At 40.0% G+C, this 15,529-nt stretch overlaps 1 protein-coding gene across 2 annotated transcripts in view; it reads right to left on the reverse strand.

Annotated features, from left to right (window-relative positions):
• Positions 1-551: 551 nt before the first annotated feature.
• Positions 552-15,529, reverse strand: part of COLQ (collagen like tail subunit of asymmetric acetylcholinesterase) — a 66,922-nt gene continuing 51,944 nt past the window's right edge. For both annotated transcript variants that reach the window (XM_030549330.1, XM_030549331.1), the window contains exons 12-17: positions 13,111-13,207; positions 11,231-11,370; positions 7,579-7,698; positions 6,531-6,651; positions 4,206-4,308; positions 552-2,309 (exon numbers count right to left, since the gene is read on the reverse strand). In XM_030549330.1, the coding sequence (XP_030405190.1) occupies positions 2,240-2,309; positions 4,206-4,308; positions 6,531-6,651; positions 7,579-7,698; positions 11,231-11,370; positions 13,111-13,207 (651 nt within the window). In that variant the 3' untranslated portion in view covers positions 552-2,239. The remainder of the gene's footprint in view (positions 2,310-4,205; positions 4,309-6,530; positions 6,652-7,578; positions 7,699-11,230; positions 11,371-13,110; positions 13,208-15,529) is intronic.

The raw sequence follows: 15,529 nt of genomic DNA on the forward strand, positions 1-15,529 counted from the left end.
CAAAAGTCACAACAGAGCCAAAAACAAAAGGGCACAAACTTAGATAAAGGAAGGGCCTGCCATTGTAGATGTTTAGAAGATGTCGCTTTAAGCAGAAGATAGTTAATATAGACCAAAGGCTGCTACAGATGTTTCAATTGTGAATTCTATAAAGGAGTACGTCCTATCAGAACCCCTAGTCCTGCACTGGGGATAATGTCCAGCACTGCACTCTTTCTGTAGCGTGCCTCCCCATAGGAACACATGGCCAGTATTACTATGGCACTGCTGTAGCTTACACCTTCAGCTTGTACGAACATAAAGGTTGCTTACATGAAAGTTAGATAGATGTTCTTCCACAGAATATAAGATGTTAAGGATATGTACACAAACCACACAACTCTAACGATGATAATTTATTAACACCCTTGCTTAAAAAAATTGAAAGCAGGAAAGAAAAGAAAGACTGATGATAAGACCAATGAGCTGGCTACAAACAATATTGATCCTTCCTCGTAACATCAAGAATAATACAGGTAAAAAAGAGCCACAGAGATTGAATAAACTGCCTTTATTTTTATACCAGTGAATTCCAATATTACTATGGCCATGCAGAATTAAAGCCAAGTCTTCTACCCCGTGTGGTAAAAGATGTATATATTTGTTGGTTTTAATGTATTTTCATTGTAACATAACATCCACCTTTATTTAACCTTTACAGAACTGTATATATGACAATTGTTGCAGTGCTGTCACTGGTATATGTAACTCATGCATTTCAAATATTCACATACAGGAGTTATGACAAAGCAGAAGCAAGTGGCCCATATGAAAATGAGAACTGAGTGTGAACCTTGTAACCGTAAATTCCTTTGATTGCAAACTTGTTACATTTGTATGTAGCATATTCAATATTCTTCCCACATAAAATTTGCTCTTTAAACATCTACTAATAAACAAATACATAAATTACCCTGAATGCTACTTGAGTTCACATACCATTTGACCAACTTTTCTGAAAAATAAAAACTATATATATATATCCTACAGCTTACAGACTGAAGGATAATCCATTAACACACTATTATGAGATTAGTCCTATAGAGATATGAAAATAAGGATTTATGCTCAATAGTACTGAACGCTAGACAAGAGTAGAAACAGACAGCAATGGATAGGATAGGAAATCTGGAGTGTAGAACTTGACCAAATAACTGATTAAGATCAGGTGGATGAAGAAAAGAAAGGGGAAAGTAATGACTTCCAGTGTAGAAACCAAAGTGAAAGTGAACAACTAAATGGCCACATTTTAATTTTCACAATAATTTTTATGCTATCCTGGGAAGCTCTAAATCTAAACCATCCTAGTCTACATGGGATCAGTAATAACACAGAATACAGCCAGCTTGACAAAGAATAAGTAAATGAATTGTGTTAATTTTTTGCCTTCTTTTATAGTCTGATCTCCTTCTAGGAGACCATATTCCCTGGCCATTCCACAGTTTGTCCATCCAGTTTGGCCTTTGTGTTCAACAACTGTGGGCCGGCCCTGTATGAATCACTTGCATTTGCATACGTACACGCACACATACAAATACACATCTCTACATATCTCAACTTCTTAGCTACTTTATAAACAGTCAGTAACGTCAATCAGTTCCTTTCCCTGATTTGCTGTCCTTGAAAATGCTTACTGGACTGAATCCACCTGTAAGGGTTTTGGTTAATTTGTAGTCACTGAAACTATAATTAATGTGGCTACAACGCATAAAAAGTTCACATTATAATAAAAGAGTATATAGTCTCTATAAACACCGCATCCAGGATATGCCTTGTGTTTATGCTGAGAAAGTCTAAAAACAAAAACCCTGAAGAGTTTGTATTTAGGTCTAACAGTGCTAAGTTGAGGTATTGTTGTTTTGTTACACAATATTCCTGTTTAGTGAAATTCAGTTTTCCAGTGGTTTAATCTGGCAGTTCTGACAAAGAGCAGTTCCCATAGGCAGCCATGTGAAACACAAGTCTTATTGGCAAACGCTGTTGACATTTTTCTGTTAAGACAGGATGCAGTGGTCCTATTTTCTTCCAGTCAGACTTATTAAAAAAAAAAACACATCTCAAAGAGCCATCAGCAGCATGATATTTGTTTTTTCCCCTGACACAGAGGTTTTGTAGATTTCCCAGTCCATCTCAGATTGATGATAGTGCAGCACCTGGTGTTTCTGTTACATGTGGGATGCTACCCACCTCCATTTTTCCTTCATGTGAAATACCGACACTGTGTAGAGTCAATATAACAATAAGAAGTACACCGTAATTTTCCATAAGACCTAAGACAAAAGAGAATGTGCATCAGTTGAAATGTATGAAATATTTGACCATTAATGCATTTTCTTTTCCTTTATAAATTTAAAAATGTTGTATATGGATTGGCTATGCCTAATTTGCTAGAACCCTTCAGTATTCAAATTGCCAACACATTGTACATGGGCTCAGGCAGTAGCTTTCTGGAGGAATCAAGTCCATTCACATAAATATAATCACAAGAAACACCAACTATCAATACATCTGACAGCAAAATAGGGGTACAATTTCCAGCTATACTCTACATCATTCACCACTGCCAGTGAAGTTGATCCAGCAGTCCAATATACACTAGGGGTAAAATTCAGGCCCTATTGAAGTCAATGGGAATTTTTCGAATCCTACTTCCTCCACAAATTCATTATATAATCTTAGGTAAATCACATAGGGCCTAATCCAAACCTAGTGAGTCAATGAATGTCTTTCTATTGATTTCAATAGACATTAGATTGCGCCCTTAAATTCCAAGCCTCAACTGTCCATTTCTGTGAAATAGGGATAACGATACATACACATCATGGCAAAGTTCTTTGAAATATCTGGTGAAAAACACTATATAGGCGCCAAGTATTATTATGGTATCATGTGTGCGTGCGTAGGAGGCAGGAGAAATTGTCTTAGATTCATTGATTTCAACTGAGCTGTGATGATTTACGCAAGCTAAAGCTCTGACCCTGAGATTTTTATGCAAATACAATTTTGATGAGGATTTTAAAAAAAGATGATTTAAATGATCTTTCACATTGAAGCTGAGGTTTCTCATAAGTCACTAGTGGTTTTCAGTGTCTCCATTTTTACAGTACCCCAGCTTAAGACAACAAAAAGGGGACTGATTTTTCAGAAAGGAGTTGCCCAACACATTCTGAAAGCCAGACCCCTGGAAGACATCTCAAGTTGTCATCTAAAATTCAGGCACCCCAATAGCTAGTCACTTTTGTAAACCTTGACCTAAGCAATAGATCCTATCAAGCTGTGCAACCTCTTATTCTGTGACGGTTCCAGCAATTGCACTGTGAAGATTAACACAACAAGCAGTTTGCAGAAATGTCCTGTGGTTTCTTATCCCTGTCAATTAGCATATTATAGTTTCACAAACTATGAGGACTCTGCAGATAATTTCATTTACAAATTAAATGTTTCCTGCTAGATAGTAATGATACCTGACAGTGAGATAGAGGTATGACTGTTGGAGGTAAAATGCTGACCAGAGGAAGCCACTTACACAAATGCAGACCAGGCAAATCAACAATAAGCAGATGTTGCAATGAAGTATGCTGCCAAGCAGAATTACAGCTTTGCATTTGTTGTTTAATATTTTTTGCAGATAGTTCTGGTCTTTGAAAATGCCTGCACTAATATATGACTCACTGGTTCAGAATCAAAGGAATCCCAGGTGGTACACCCACAAGCTGGGCTCTTTCCCAGTAAAGGTGACATGCATAGGATGAATAGCTTTGTGCCTTTTTTCCCTTTCTTACCATGTAAATAACAGTGTCCTTATTTTTACAGTAGAAATTCTGGACTTGCCTGCTCTTGAAAATGTTATGAAAACTAGTCTGATGATAACATCAGAAAAGCAGGAAAGCTGAGATTTTCCAAGATTTATTAACAGATTAAGGGCAATTATGCCCATATATGTAATGTGTGTCCAACTCTCATTAACCACAATAGGAATCACATGCATGTAACTGAGAGTTGAATTTAGCCCTAAAAGTCAATACAATACAGTTAGACTGTATATGAATATCATCTCCAATTCATGCTTTAATAACCACACATGCTTTAGTGAAATACATTCTTGCAGTATTCTTTTGTTTTTCGTGCTCAATCAAAAAATAAAATGAAGATAGGTTTGTCCATACCCAGGGAGATATGTTTTACATGTCAAATATCCAAAATCTTTTCCATCACAATCTTCTACTCCCTCATGTCGGTAGCCATCTCCACAGTAAGCATGGTGGCATCCTAATGAATATGCAAGAAAAGGGCATCTTCACAAATGAGACAACCAAGTCAGGGATGCAGGAAAGATAAGCAGGACCATATTATTAAGGGCACAACATGAAACAGGGGATCTAACTGGCATCATAGAAAGACTGCCCACTCAGAAAGGGCTGGTTGCTCTTCATTATAAAGAATGTTCTTTGACTCAAATTTAAGTGATTAGGGAAAGGGAATGGTTTAGGTTAGACAGGGCTTTAGGAATTAACCAAAGGAAGGTACAGGAAGCATAAAATATGCTTAGGATAAACTTTGGGAGTTGGATTTTCAAAAGCACCTAAGTGACTTAGGAGCACAAATCCCATTGAAAGCTGTGGGACTAGTGCTCCTAAATCATATAGGTGTTTTTGAAAATCCCAAACCAGCTCTCTCCTTGCCATCCCATAATATCCAAGTATATCTACTGAAAGTAGGTTCCCCTACACAAGGATGTGTTATGTAGACCTATTGTTTCTCCATAACAACAACAAAAAATAATCCCATGTACCTGTGTACAGTGACTGCCAAAGCAATGTTAATATGCACGCAAGGTTACCCCAAGATGAGAGAGTGGAATTACTTCCTATTCCAAGCAGCAGGAAGTCACCTATCCAAGTCAGTAGCAAAACTCTCATTGACTTAAGTGGGAGTAGACCTTGACTAGGTCCATACTGTGGTATTCAGAGAGACCTTGGATTGGTAACTGTGAACCAACCTTGACTTTTTATGGCAATTGCTGTCTGCATCACTGCAATCATTTTGGGCTGGTTAATAACTGGCATTTGATTTTAAAGTCTGTGATTTTTCTAAGCATAACTTTAAAAGTTAAGACTATGTTCATTTAGCAGTGAGGCAAAAGTTAAAGGGAATTTAATCATTGTTAAGCAAACTACATTGATTAAATGAGCATGCAGAAGGGGTGAGGGAGTTGAGGATAATTATGAAAATTTGATAATTTACTTATTTGTTAGAAGGCAGGTGGTCTCCCTTGGAAATAACTCATTTATTGCACCAGCAATCTATTTGTCAGAAATTATTGTTTCTACATAAAGAACAATTAATCTGTTATACAATTAAATCAATCCAAAAGTTAGCTGTTTTCTTTTGATTCAGTCAATGCAGAATCACTGGCAGAAGTACATAGGTCCAAAGAACAAAGTTATGAAAGTTTGTTTAGTTTTCATGGGTGCTTAGTTTTCAGCTTTTTGGTCACATCAATGTCATAACTGAACAGGTCACAAGGGCTCTAGTCACTGGAAACTACACTCAGTTTATAGCATGCTATAGTCATGTCATGGGTTTTCTGGATGTACAAGGGACAAAAGAAGCTTGTATTTTTCAGAATCAACAAACACTCATTCTGCATTGTGAAAAAGGCTCATCTCTCCTACGTTCTTCTGCTAAAAATGACTAGAAAGTAGTGAAGAGTTGCTGTATGTCTGGGGAAAGGATGAAGTGATGAATGGCAGAGGTAGCTCTAAAGTTATTCTCCATGTTTGTATGCTATTATTTGGCCTCTGCTTTCAGGGACCAGTGAAATGAAAGCTAAGTTTACTTGGCATGAACCAGTCTTGGGCAGACCTAGAAGTGCACATACTGAGCCAAAATCTGATTCCACTGAAGTCAATGGCAAAACTGCAATTAATCTCAATGGGACCAGGATCTGGCCCATTATTAATCCTTCTAGCAGAAATAGGAACATTTGTGTCCCCATATCCTGGACAAATTCCCAGCTGGGTAATTAGACCGTGTCTACCTAAAATCCTCACCTGTAGCCTTAACTGGTTAGAACAGTCATCTCCACTTCCTGTCCTAAATGTTTGTATGATGCACTAACCTGTCTTGCACTCAAAATCCCAATGATTTCCGTGGAAGTTCTGCATATAAATCAATTGCAGGATTGGGCCCTTTAAAAGACGTCTGTCATGTTTTAACTCAGAGGTGATTCCTGTTTGTGAAGTGTGAAAAGCATATTTGGATCCTTTGAGATAAAAGGCTGCATACAAGTTATTATTTTGCCTAGAGTTTATAGCAGCTTGCATGCCCTATCTACTCAAAATACAGCTGTCGTATCTTCCTTTTCAACATCAGTATTCAGTTTGCAAATAGTCGCCTAAAGGTCCCACATAAGACATCATGGACTGCACATGTGATTGACATTATGGTTTGTTTAAAGAAAGAAATAACACTGCATAGATGTGACTTACTTATACAGTCATCTGTCACAATAGTATTGCCATCATCACATTCTTCCCCATCCTGGATGATGCCATCTCCACAGGTGCTGCCATCCTCTACAGGGTAATCCACAGGATAGAAAGGGGTAAGCTATCCAAACAAACACATGACAATTACCAGAACTGAACTATAAGAGTCTTGTTATCATTAAAAAGGTCAAGTGGGTGACAGAGATGGGTACAAGCCACATAGTTTGGATTCAAATGGGATCTTCGCCAAAGTTTGGGGTTTTCCAGGATTTGGTTTGGCCTACTATTGAGCCAGTTGGAAACCTGGGATCTGGATCTAAACTTCTTCAGAGTTTAGTGAATGTCTGAAGGTTTGGTCTGAGCCCACCTCCAAAGAGACATTTTTCAGGAAGTGTCAGTACAGCGGAACCTCTGGGAACTGCTTTACATTGTAACCAGGTATTCAGATCATGTTATTTCAAGGTGTGTACTAAAAGGGTCTCACACAGGGCCTGATTCAAAGCCCACAAAAGTCAGCTTCAGTGAGCTTTGGATCAAACCCTTACAGCTGTGTGCCACTCAATGGTTTTGATTTGCAGGCATTTGTACAAAACGTGTTTTTTTCACAACTTCTCAGGAGTTATTATGATTTTGTACAGGATCCAAACACTCTGGCAAACCTGTTAAGTTTTGCCTTATGGGTCAAATACCAATGCCTCTCTGCCACTCTAATACACAAAATGCAGCCCCAGTTTGTTCACCAGTTGAGCGAGGTTTCCAGGGAGGTTTCCAAAACCTGAAACCATTAACAAGTTAATATCGCCAATAGCTAAGACTCATGTAAACAAGAATTCCAGAATTTTATTCAGTTCTGGCAGTGTTCCACTTTTTAGGAGAAATTTCAATAGAAAATAATTAGGTGCTCAAACACTGGGGAAAATGAGCATTTCCTTTGGTTTTAATTTTTCTTTATGAAATCCAAAGTTCAAAAGCATAAATCTTGTTTTTAAAATGGAACATAAATCTTCATGAAATCCAATGCCTTTTGAGACAATCATCATATTTTTACCTGGATTGGAAGCCATCCAATGGTATCCTTAAAATACAGAGATCTCTGATCTCTTCGAAAGGCTAAAGCATTTTCAGTGTTCAGCCGGTCCAACTCCTCCTGATTGTTCACCACAAAAATCTGGGACACAGAAAATGAAATCACCGAGGATCCTTTCAAACAGCGTTTCAGTCATGGGGTCTAGTTTGCAGGGTTGACAAACAGCTCTAGTGATGTTGATAATCAAACAAAACAATTATTTAATAGATTGATTCCAAAAGCAGCACTGTATTCATAATACTATGCTGAAATGTAAACCTGTGCACTTCCAGGTCACCAAAAGACAACTAGTAATAGTTAAGAGAGAAGGGTTTTAAAGAGCTAGTGCCTCAATTTCCTAGGTCCAAATTTTTTGAACTCAGCACAGCTAGTCCCACAATGCTTGTGCAAGTCATTCCCTATGTAGAAGCTCATGTACACAAATGGGTATTTGCAGGAGCAATTACAAAACATATGCATACAAAAGGGTTTTGGGGGATACATTGAGTGTGCCAACATTTCTTCATGCACATTCATTGCAAAATAAACAATTAATTGCATTGCTAGAGCCCCTACTTAGCTTTTATTACTTTGTTCAAACTTCACTGGCACAGAAATCTGTACTTCTCTATGTGTCTGTTTCTATCCAAAGCAAATTTCTTAATTGAATAGAAAAATTAGTTCAAAACTAGGAGAAATAGAATGTGCTGCTCCATTCCCAAATTCTTTTATGTCTCAGTCATTGAAATTTGGCAGCAAGAGGCATTAAACTGTAATCTCTTCCTTTAGCAGTTTAATCAAATTAATTTTAGCAGGATTCAAAACATTTTTAAATTAAGAAAAAATAAATGGAACGCATCTGAAGAAAGTGGATTTAGTAACATAATGTCTGAGACTGATTTCCACTAAGATAAACAGAATGAGTTCTTTTTAAAAAATCAAGGATAATTTATTTTTACATAGCATGACAATAACCCAGGCCCCCTAACAAAACTCAGGACCATTAAAGGCAACATTGAATAAAAATGCCTTCCATTCAAATGAAGGATGATAGTGAAGACTAGAGTCTGCCTCCTCCACCAAGAGTTGAATCTGCAACTGCCAAGCATTCATGGTTAAAAGAGAAAGGCCCAACATGGTAACTCTAACGTCAGTTGAGATCAAATGGCAGTTTTGTCTTCTCAACAGCTGAGGATTTGAACCCATGAGCCACAGTTACAGAGAACAAGACTAAACTGTGGTTAATGACATGCAAACCTGAGCTGATACTTTACACAAAGCCAACAAAGGGTATGTCTACGCTACAAAATTAGGTCAATTTAATATAAGTCGATTTTTTAGAAATTGATTTGATACAGTCGATTGTGTGTATGCCCACTTAAGACCACTAAGTTGGCAGAGTGCATCCACAGTACTGAGGCTAGCATCGACTTTCGGAGCATTGCACTGTGGGTAGCTATCCCACAGTTTCTGCAGTCTCTGCCACTCATTGGAATTCTGGGTTGAGCTCCCAGTGCCTGATGGGGCAAAAACATTGTCACGGGTGGTTCTGGGTACATGTCCTCAGGCCCCGCCCCCCCATGAAAGCAATGGCAAAAAATCTTTTCTCGTCTTTTTTCCTGGGTTACCCGTGCAGATGACATACCATGGCAAGCATGGAGCCCTCTCAGCTCACTGTCACTGTACCTCTCCTGGGTGCTGCTGGCAGATATGGTACTGCAATACTACACAGCAGCAGCTCCTTGCCTTTGCAAGTTTGCAAAGACAGCTAGCAGCCGTATTGTACCGTTTGCTGCTGTCTCCTGGTTCCTCCTGGCTGGCCTCGGTGAGGTCAGTTGGGGGCTCCTGGGCAGACATGGGTGCTCCTGGCCGGCCTCGGTGAGGTCGGTTGGGGGCACCTGGACACAAATGGGAGCGACTCCAGGTCATTCCCTTCTTTAAGTTTTGTCTAATGAAGATTCAGTCTTGCCTGGAATATCAGGCAAGCCTATCAAAGAACCAGAGAGGCAAACGGCTGCTCCAGGTCAGAGCCCCAGACATCCCACTTCTATGATGAGCTGCACGCCATTCTAGGGGGTGCCCCTACAACTACCCTACTCCTGTGCTACCCTCCTCCCTCACCCTTCCCAAGCTACCTTGGCAGTTATACCCCCATTTGTGTGAGGAATTAATTAAGAATGCATGAATTTGAAACAATGACTTTATTGCCTCTGCAAGCGGAGATCAAACGGGGGAGGGGAAAGCAGTTGGCTTACAGGAAAGTAGAGTGAAACAAGGGGCGGGTTTTCATCAAGGAGAGAAAAACAGAACTTTCACTCCATAGCCTGGCCAGTCATGAAACTGGTTTTCAAAGCTTCTCTGATGCACAGCGTGCCCTGCTGCTCTTTTCTAACTGCCCTGGTGTCTGAGTACAGATTCTTCTCCCCATACAGCGATCAGATTCAGTACCTCCCATTCGATCCATGCTGGAGCTCTTTTGCGATTCTGGGACTCCATGGTCACCTGTGCTGACGAGCTCTGCATGGTCACCAGTGCTGATCAGCTTGCACAGTGGCCAAAAAGGAAATGAAATTCAAAAGTTTGCGAGGCTTTTGCTGTCTGCCTGGTCAGTGCATCTGAGTTGAGAGTGCTGTCCAGAGCAGTCACAATGGAGTACTCAGGAATAGCTCCTGGAGGCCAATTGCATCCACACTACCCCAGATTTGACCCAGCAGGGTCAATTTCAGCACTAATTTCCTTGTTGGGAAGGAGTACAGAAATAGATTTTAAGAGCCCTTTAAGTCTACAAAAATGGCTTCGTTGTGTGGATGGGTGCAGGGTTAAATCGATCTAACACTGCTAAGTTTGACCTAAACTCGTAGTGTAGACCAGGGCAAAGAGCTCCCAGAATGGAGACAGCTTTGGGGATATTGGGTTGTGACATGCTGTGAAAGGAATGAAGAATTGTAAATGTGAGTAGGCGTCACTGAATTGTCCAGCTCTGGTTGGAATCCTGCTTATAATGAAACCTAGCAAGCTAGGCCAGGCACTCTCTCTCCTGGTCTTTTATGGGTGCATCTGCCTCAGCATGCCAATTTTCTTTAGGTGACATAAGGGGACTCCAACGGTGCACAAAGATGGCTTTGAAGAGGAGACATATAAGTGCAAACTTAAATCCAAATTCTTAACACTCAAGTGAGTAAGGAAAAATGGAGTAAGCCAGCAGAATTGCCAAGGAGGGAGCATTGCTCAGCAGGTGGTGGGATGCAACCAATGACAACCCAGTTTTATTGGGATATGGCTTCCAAGATTGCCTTCTTTATCCAGTATCCATTAAAATATACTCAGGTAAGCGCAGATCTCTGCAATCCCGAAATAGGGAATCTTAGAAATGGGCTAAACCACATACCCAAAACGATGTTATTTCAAGACAGTCATTACTATCCAAACACACCAAGTCTTGGAGCTTGAAATAGGATATAGGTCCCTCACCTAGACTGACTCTCAAGGTTTATATACTAGAAATAAAACCCTGAAGCACACTTATGACATTTAGACAAGTTCTTCCTTTGATCCAGAAGTTTGGCCAACACAGTGCCTTTAAAATCAAAGCTCTTAAAAATCATTTACTTAACCTCCTAACAAGCTGCCTTACCGCAGGGACTTTGAGATAGCTGTGTCCAATCACTGATTCTTCATATGGTGGGATATTCACATTTTGTGGGGGTTTGCAGAGACATCTCCCTGGAGGCCCTGGAAGCCCTCTTTCCCCTTTTGGTCCTATTGCTAATTGTCCTAGGAAGCAAAATACCAGGCTGCCATGTTATGTCGTTACTGTACAGAACACAAACACAGCCTCAGAGGGGAACAGCTGACTGCGGATTACAAAATACCAGTAAATTGAATTCACATCTGTCTAACATCTGAGTGCTCTGAGGTGCTGAGTTATCTCCCATAGACTTCACTGAGATTTCAGGGAACTCATTGCTACGTGAGAGCAGATCTTTAGGGTGCCTATATTAACCGTATGGGGAGGGACATCATCACAGGATGGGGTTTTAGGATAATAATTCAAATTATTGGACCAAAAAGGTTTGGAATTAGCAAATCTGATATGTGCAGCTTTCTATGGGTGGAGTGGAACCTTTAAAATTTTGGTTGCCCTCCCAGCAGTATGGAGAAAACATCGCTTTGAAATTTTCCAGCTGATTTAATCTATGATTAGGTGTTTCTTATTGGGGGACATCAGCTATATGAAGATCCATTCCCAAACAGCCGCCAGCGCCATAAGTGTACTGTTTCCAAGCCACTGCAGAGAAAATAACTCTCGCCCACTGAATAAGCCAAGAGGCGGCAAAGGGAAAGAAAAAACTGAGCAAATGAGCAGCAGCACAACCAGCTGGTGCTCACTGGAGACACTCTTGGTTTCCAGCCATTTGTTTTTGTAAAAAAAATAAAATATGAACACCCTTTTTTATGCTTCCTTATAAAATCATTAGGGGAAAAAACCTGACTGTTAATATCAACTATTGCCGCCTCAGTATCAGATTCTGTGTTGTCCCACATGTCTAGCTTTTGTCTTCTCCAAAGAGAAAAAAATCTGCCTAGGGTTTGAGAGCATTCATATGCTTGAATCTGTATATTTTTCAAGAATAGGGTTCTTCCTCTCTCCCACAACCTCTGCCTTTATCTCTACAATACACCCAAAATGCAGAGACTGCAGGGGCATATGCAGCACACATGAGAAGGAGAGAGAGACTCCTTTTCATCTTTCCCATCCCCCCCCCACCACCTCCTCTCAGCTGTTATTATCGCATCAATTATATCTGATATTCTTCTCTTTTGCAGAGCAGTGCAAGGTGAGCCTGCACCAGGTGATTAGAAGGATCAATCTTGCTTTGTAAGCTGGAACATTTTGAGGAGGAAGGCTCCTGTCTCCCAGGATCTACTATGAGGACTCACTAATCCTCCAAGGCTGCCATAGCTTTCCCTCTTCCTCAAGCCCATTATCACAGGATGGGGTTTTAGGATAAGAACTTTCTCTCTCATGTGTGCTGCAAATGCCTCTGTGCTCTGTGTGTTTTGAGCGTATGGCAGAGATTGGGGGAGGGAGGAAGAGTCTTATTACTGAAAATTATACAAATTCACACAAATCCTAGGCAGCTTTGTTTCTCTTTGGAGATGAAGAAAGCTAGACATATGCCACAACATAAAAGCTGATACTGAAATTGCAATAGTTGATAATAACATTTAAAGGTCTTCAGGGAATCTTATGGGCCAGATTATCTGTTTTTAATTAACTATTAGCAACCATAACAGATGCTTCAGAGGAAGTAGAACCAGCACAATGGACAATCATGGAACAACCTGCTCACAGGGGAAGTCTCTTCCTCAACCCAGGCAACTTGCAGCTGAACAACCAAAATGTCACGGATGTTTCTGTGCCAATACCTGTTTAACAGCATGATACAGGCTAGGAGAGGGGGTGAGGGAGGAAAGATGGGGAAGATGACTGCTAAGATTGGCCTCTCTCACCTGATACTGAAGGTCCTGGTGGACCTGGTTGACCCGAAGGACCAGGCCTGCCAGGTGGACCCATAATTCCAGCAGGACCAATATCTCCCTTTTGTCCCTAGCATATGAAAAACATTCATTAATGACACAGCAAATTAATATCTACTACATTTAACATAAAGAAAGCAGATTCACCAGCGGAAACACATATATTGTACACTTCATACTCACCATGCATGGGGACACTGGAAGGGGAAACATACCTTATTCTCACACATGAATGAGAAGGAAAATCCTATTGTGATTCTGCTCTGAGATTAGACTATGTAAAAGTGGTGCCATCTTTCTCAATAGATCTGTTCTCTGTGTGTAGTCAAAGTCATATTTGCTGATGTGAGTGATTGAAATTAGGTTTTACTGCTTTTTATTCCTGTTAGCCATGCAGGAGGCAACGCAGAGTGATCTTGATTCTACTGTTCCTTGTGCATCATCTACAGAATTGTTTACCAAATTCCAATCTATACTTGTGCAAATGCTTTGATGGTTGGGCTTGCGCTGAGGTGACTGAGGAGGCTATAATTTGCTGATAGTGGGGTTGTCCTGCAGAACTTTTATAACTGGTGATAATGCACAAGGAGCGAAGCTTGATTTTTGTTGCCTAGGCTGAGTTTTCAGGGCTGGAAGAAAAAAAATAATTTTCACCTATAAATGGAGCTAATCTGATCTGGAATCAATGAGACACAATAAATGTGGAACCCCAGGATGCCATATTTATTGTCACTTTTTGGGCGAGGGTTAATTTTTTCAAAAGCCACTAAGCAACTTAGGAGCCTAAGTCCTATTTATACAACTAATTTGGAGCTCGAGTCCTACTGACTTTCCCTTAGGTCCATTTGAAAATTTTGCCCTAGGACTGCACAGCATCTGTCAGTTCTTTGCCTGTCTCTAGCCAGTACTGTCTCTTTTATACGTTTGAAAAGCACCCATGCAGATTTTAATACTTCCATCAAAAAAGGAAAGAAAGGTCAGTTAGAAAAATAGATCAAATCCAAATTTCTCAGAGACTCAGTCTCCTATTAGAAATGTTTTTGAATTTAATATGATAGTACATATTTAAGATAGTTACATTTATCTTGTTATCTGTACAGTACCTGACATTTACGTCTCTCTCTCTCTCTCTCTCTCTCTCTCTCTCTCTCTCTCTCTCTCTCTCTCTCTCTCTCAAAACTGATCCAGAATTCCATGGTGCATCACTTAGTCCATGGTTTACATAACTGGTATGACCTTGATACAACAAGACACACCATTTTGCATGGTAAAAACTGTATATACTGTATTAACTTTCCTTTAATCCCAAAGGTGATGAATTCCAATGAGGTGGTGTAATTCTAGGGTAACATGCGTTCAGAGGATAACGACAGGCCACTGCACGTCTTGTTTCAGAGTAATGGAGAGTACACATAGCCATGTATACTAAAATAATTTTGTGTTATATAATACTCTGTGTCTCATGGATAACTTTAAATGTCATCTGCAGTATCTGTAGCCAGGGCCCATCCAGAATTAATGCAATATTTCACTTTGTTTAAATAATCGCTTTTTCACCAATGAACCTTAGTGTCCATGTGAATAAATATGTTGATGGGCAATAATTGCTCACATTAAGCAATGGGCACGCAAAACAGGCAGAGCACAAGAATAAAAAATTGAGTAGCAACCAAGACACTTCCTAGGAAACCTCCGTCCCCCTCAAATGAATATGTGGCAGAGGAAATAAACTGTCATATACTGGACTGTCTGAGAGGTACTTGATTTCCATGTGCAATATACTGGATGAACAATCAACTAACACTCCTTGCTCGATGAAGAGAGAGCAAACTAGGATAATAATTTACACTTGAACGTCTTTTGCCTTATTTCTTTTCACGAATCCCTACAGGACTTGGGAAAGCTCTTCTCGAAGACAAAATATAATCTTCCTAGATGCAGGGAAGCAACCTTCTAGAAGGGGCCTTTTTCCAAGTAACACTATTCGCTCATGGCTGATAAATAAGACATTCTACCTTGCCAACATTGAAATCCTGAACTTGCTACTTAGTGTCAATTTCCATGCTGCAAAACTGAGAGAACAGCCCTTTTTATGTCAGTTTGGGAGCAGCAAGGCTGTGACTTCTGAGTTCCACAGCCTGCCTATCTTTTCAGAATGGATCTGCCCCCTGAAGACTCAGCACACAACTGAAGAAGCCAATGAGATAATCAAGATGGATCTCAGAATGGAACTGGAAGTAACACTTTCTTAATTTAGCTGCTATGCAGACATTTATACAGGGATGTCAGCTGTTTCAGGAGACAGGAAACAGCTCTGTGTGGGCGAAAGCTATCTTCTCTGTTTAACAAATAGCCATTAAATACAGATTTCCCATTTAACACAAGCAACACG

This window comes from Gopherus evgoodei, chromosome 2 (assembly GCF_007399415.2).
Source record: "Gopherus evgoodei ecotype Sinaloan lineage chromosome 2, rGopEvg1_v1.p, whole genome shotgun sequence".
NCBI lineage: Eukaryota > Metazoa > Chordata > Testudines > Testudinidae > Gopherus > Gopherus evgoodei.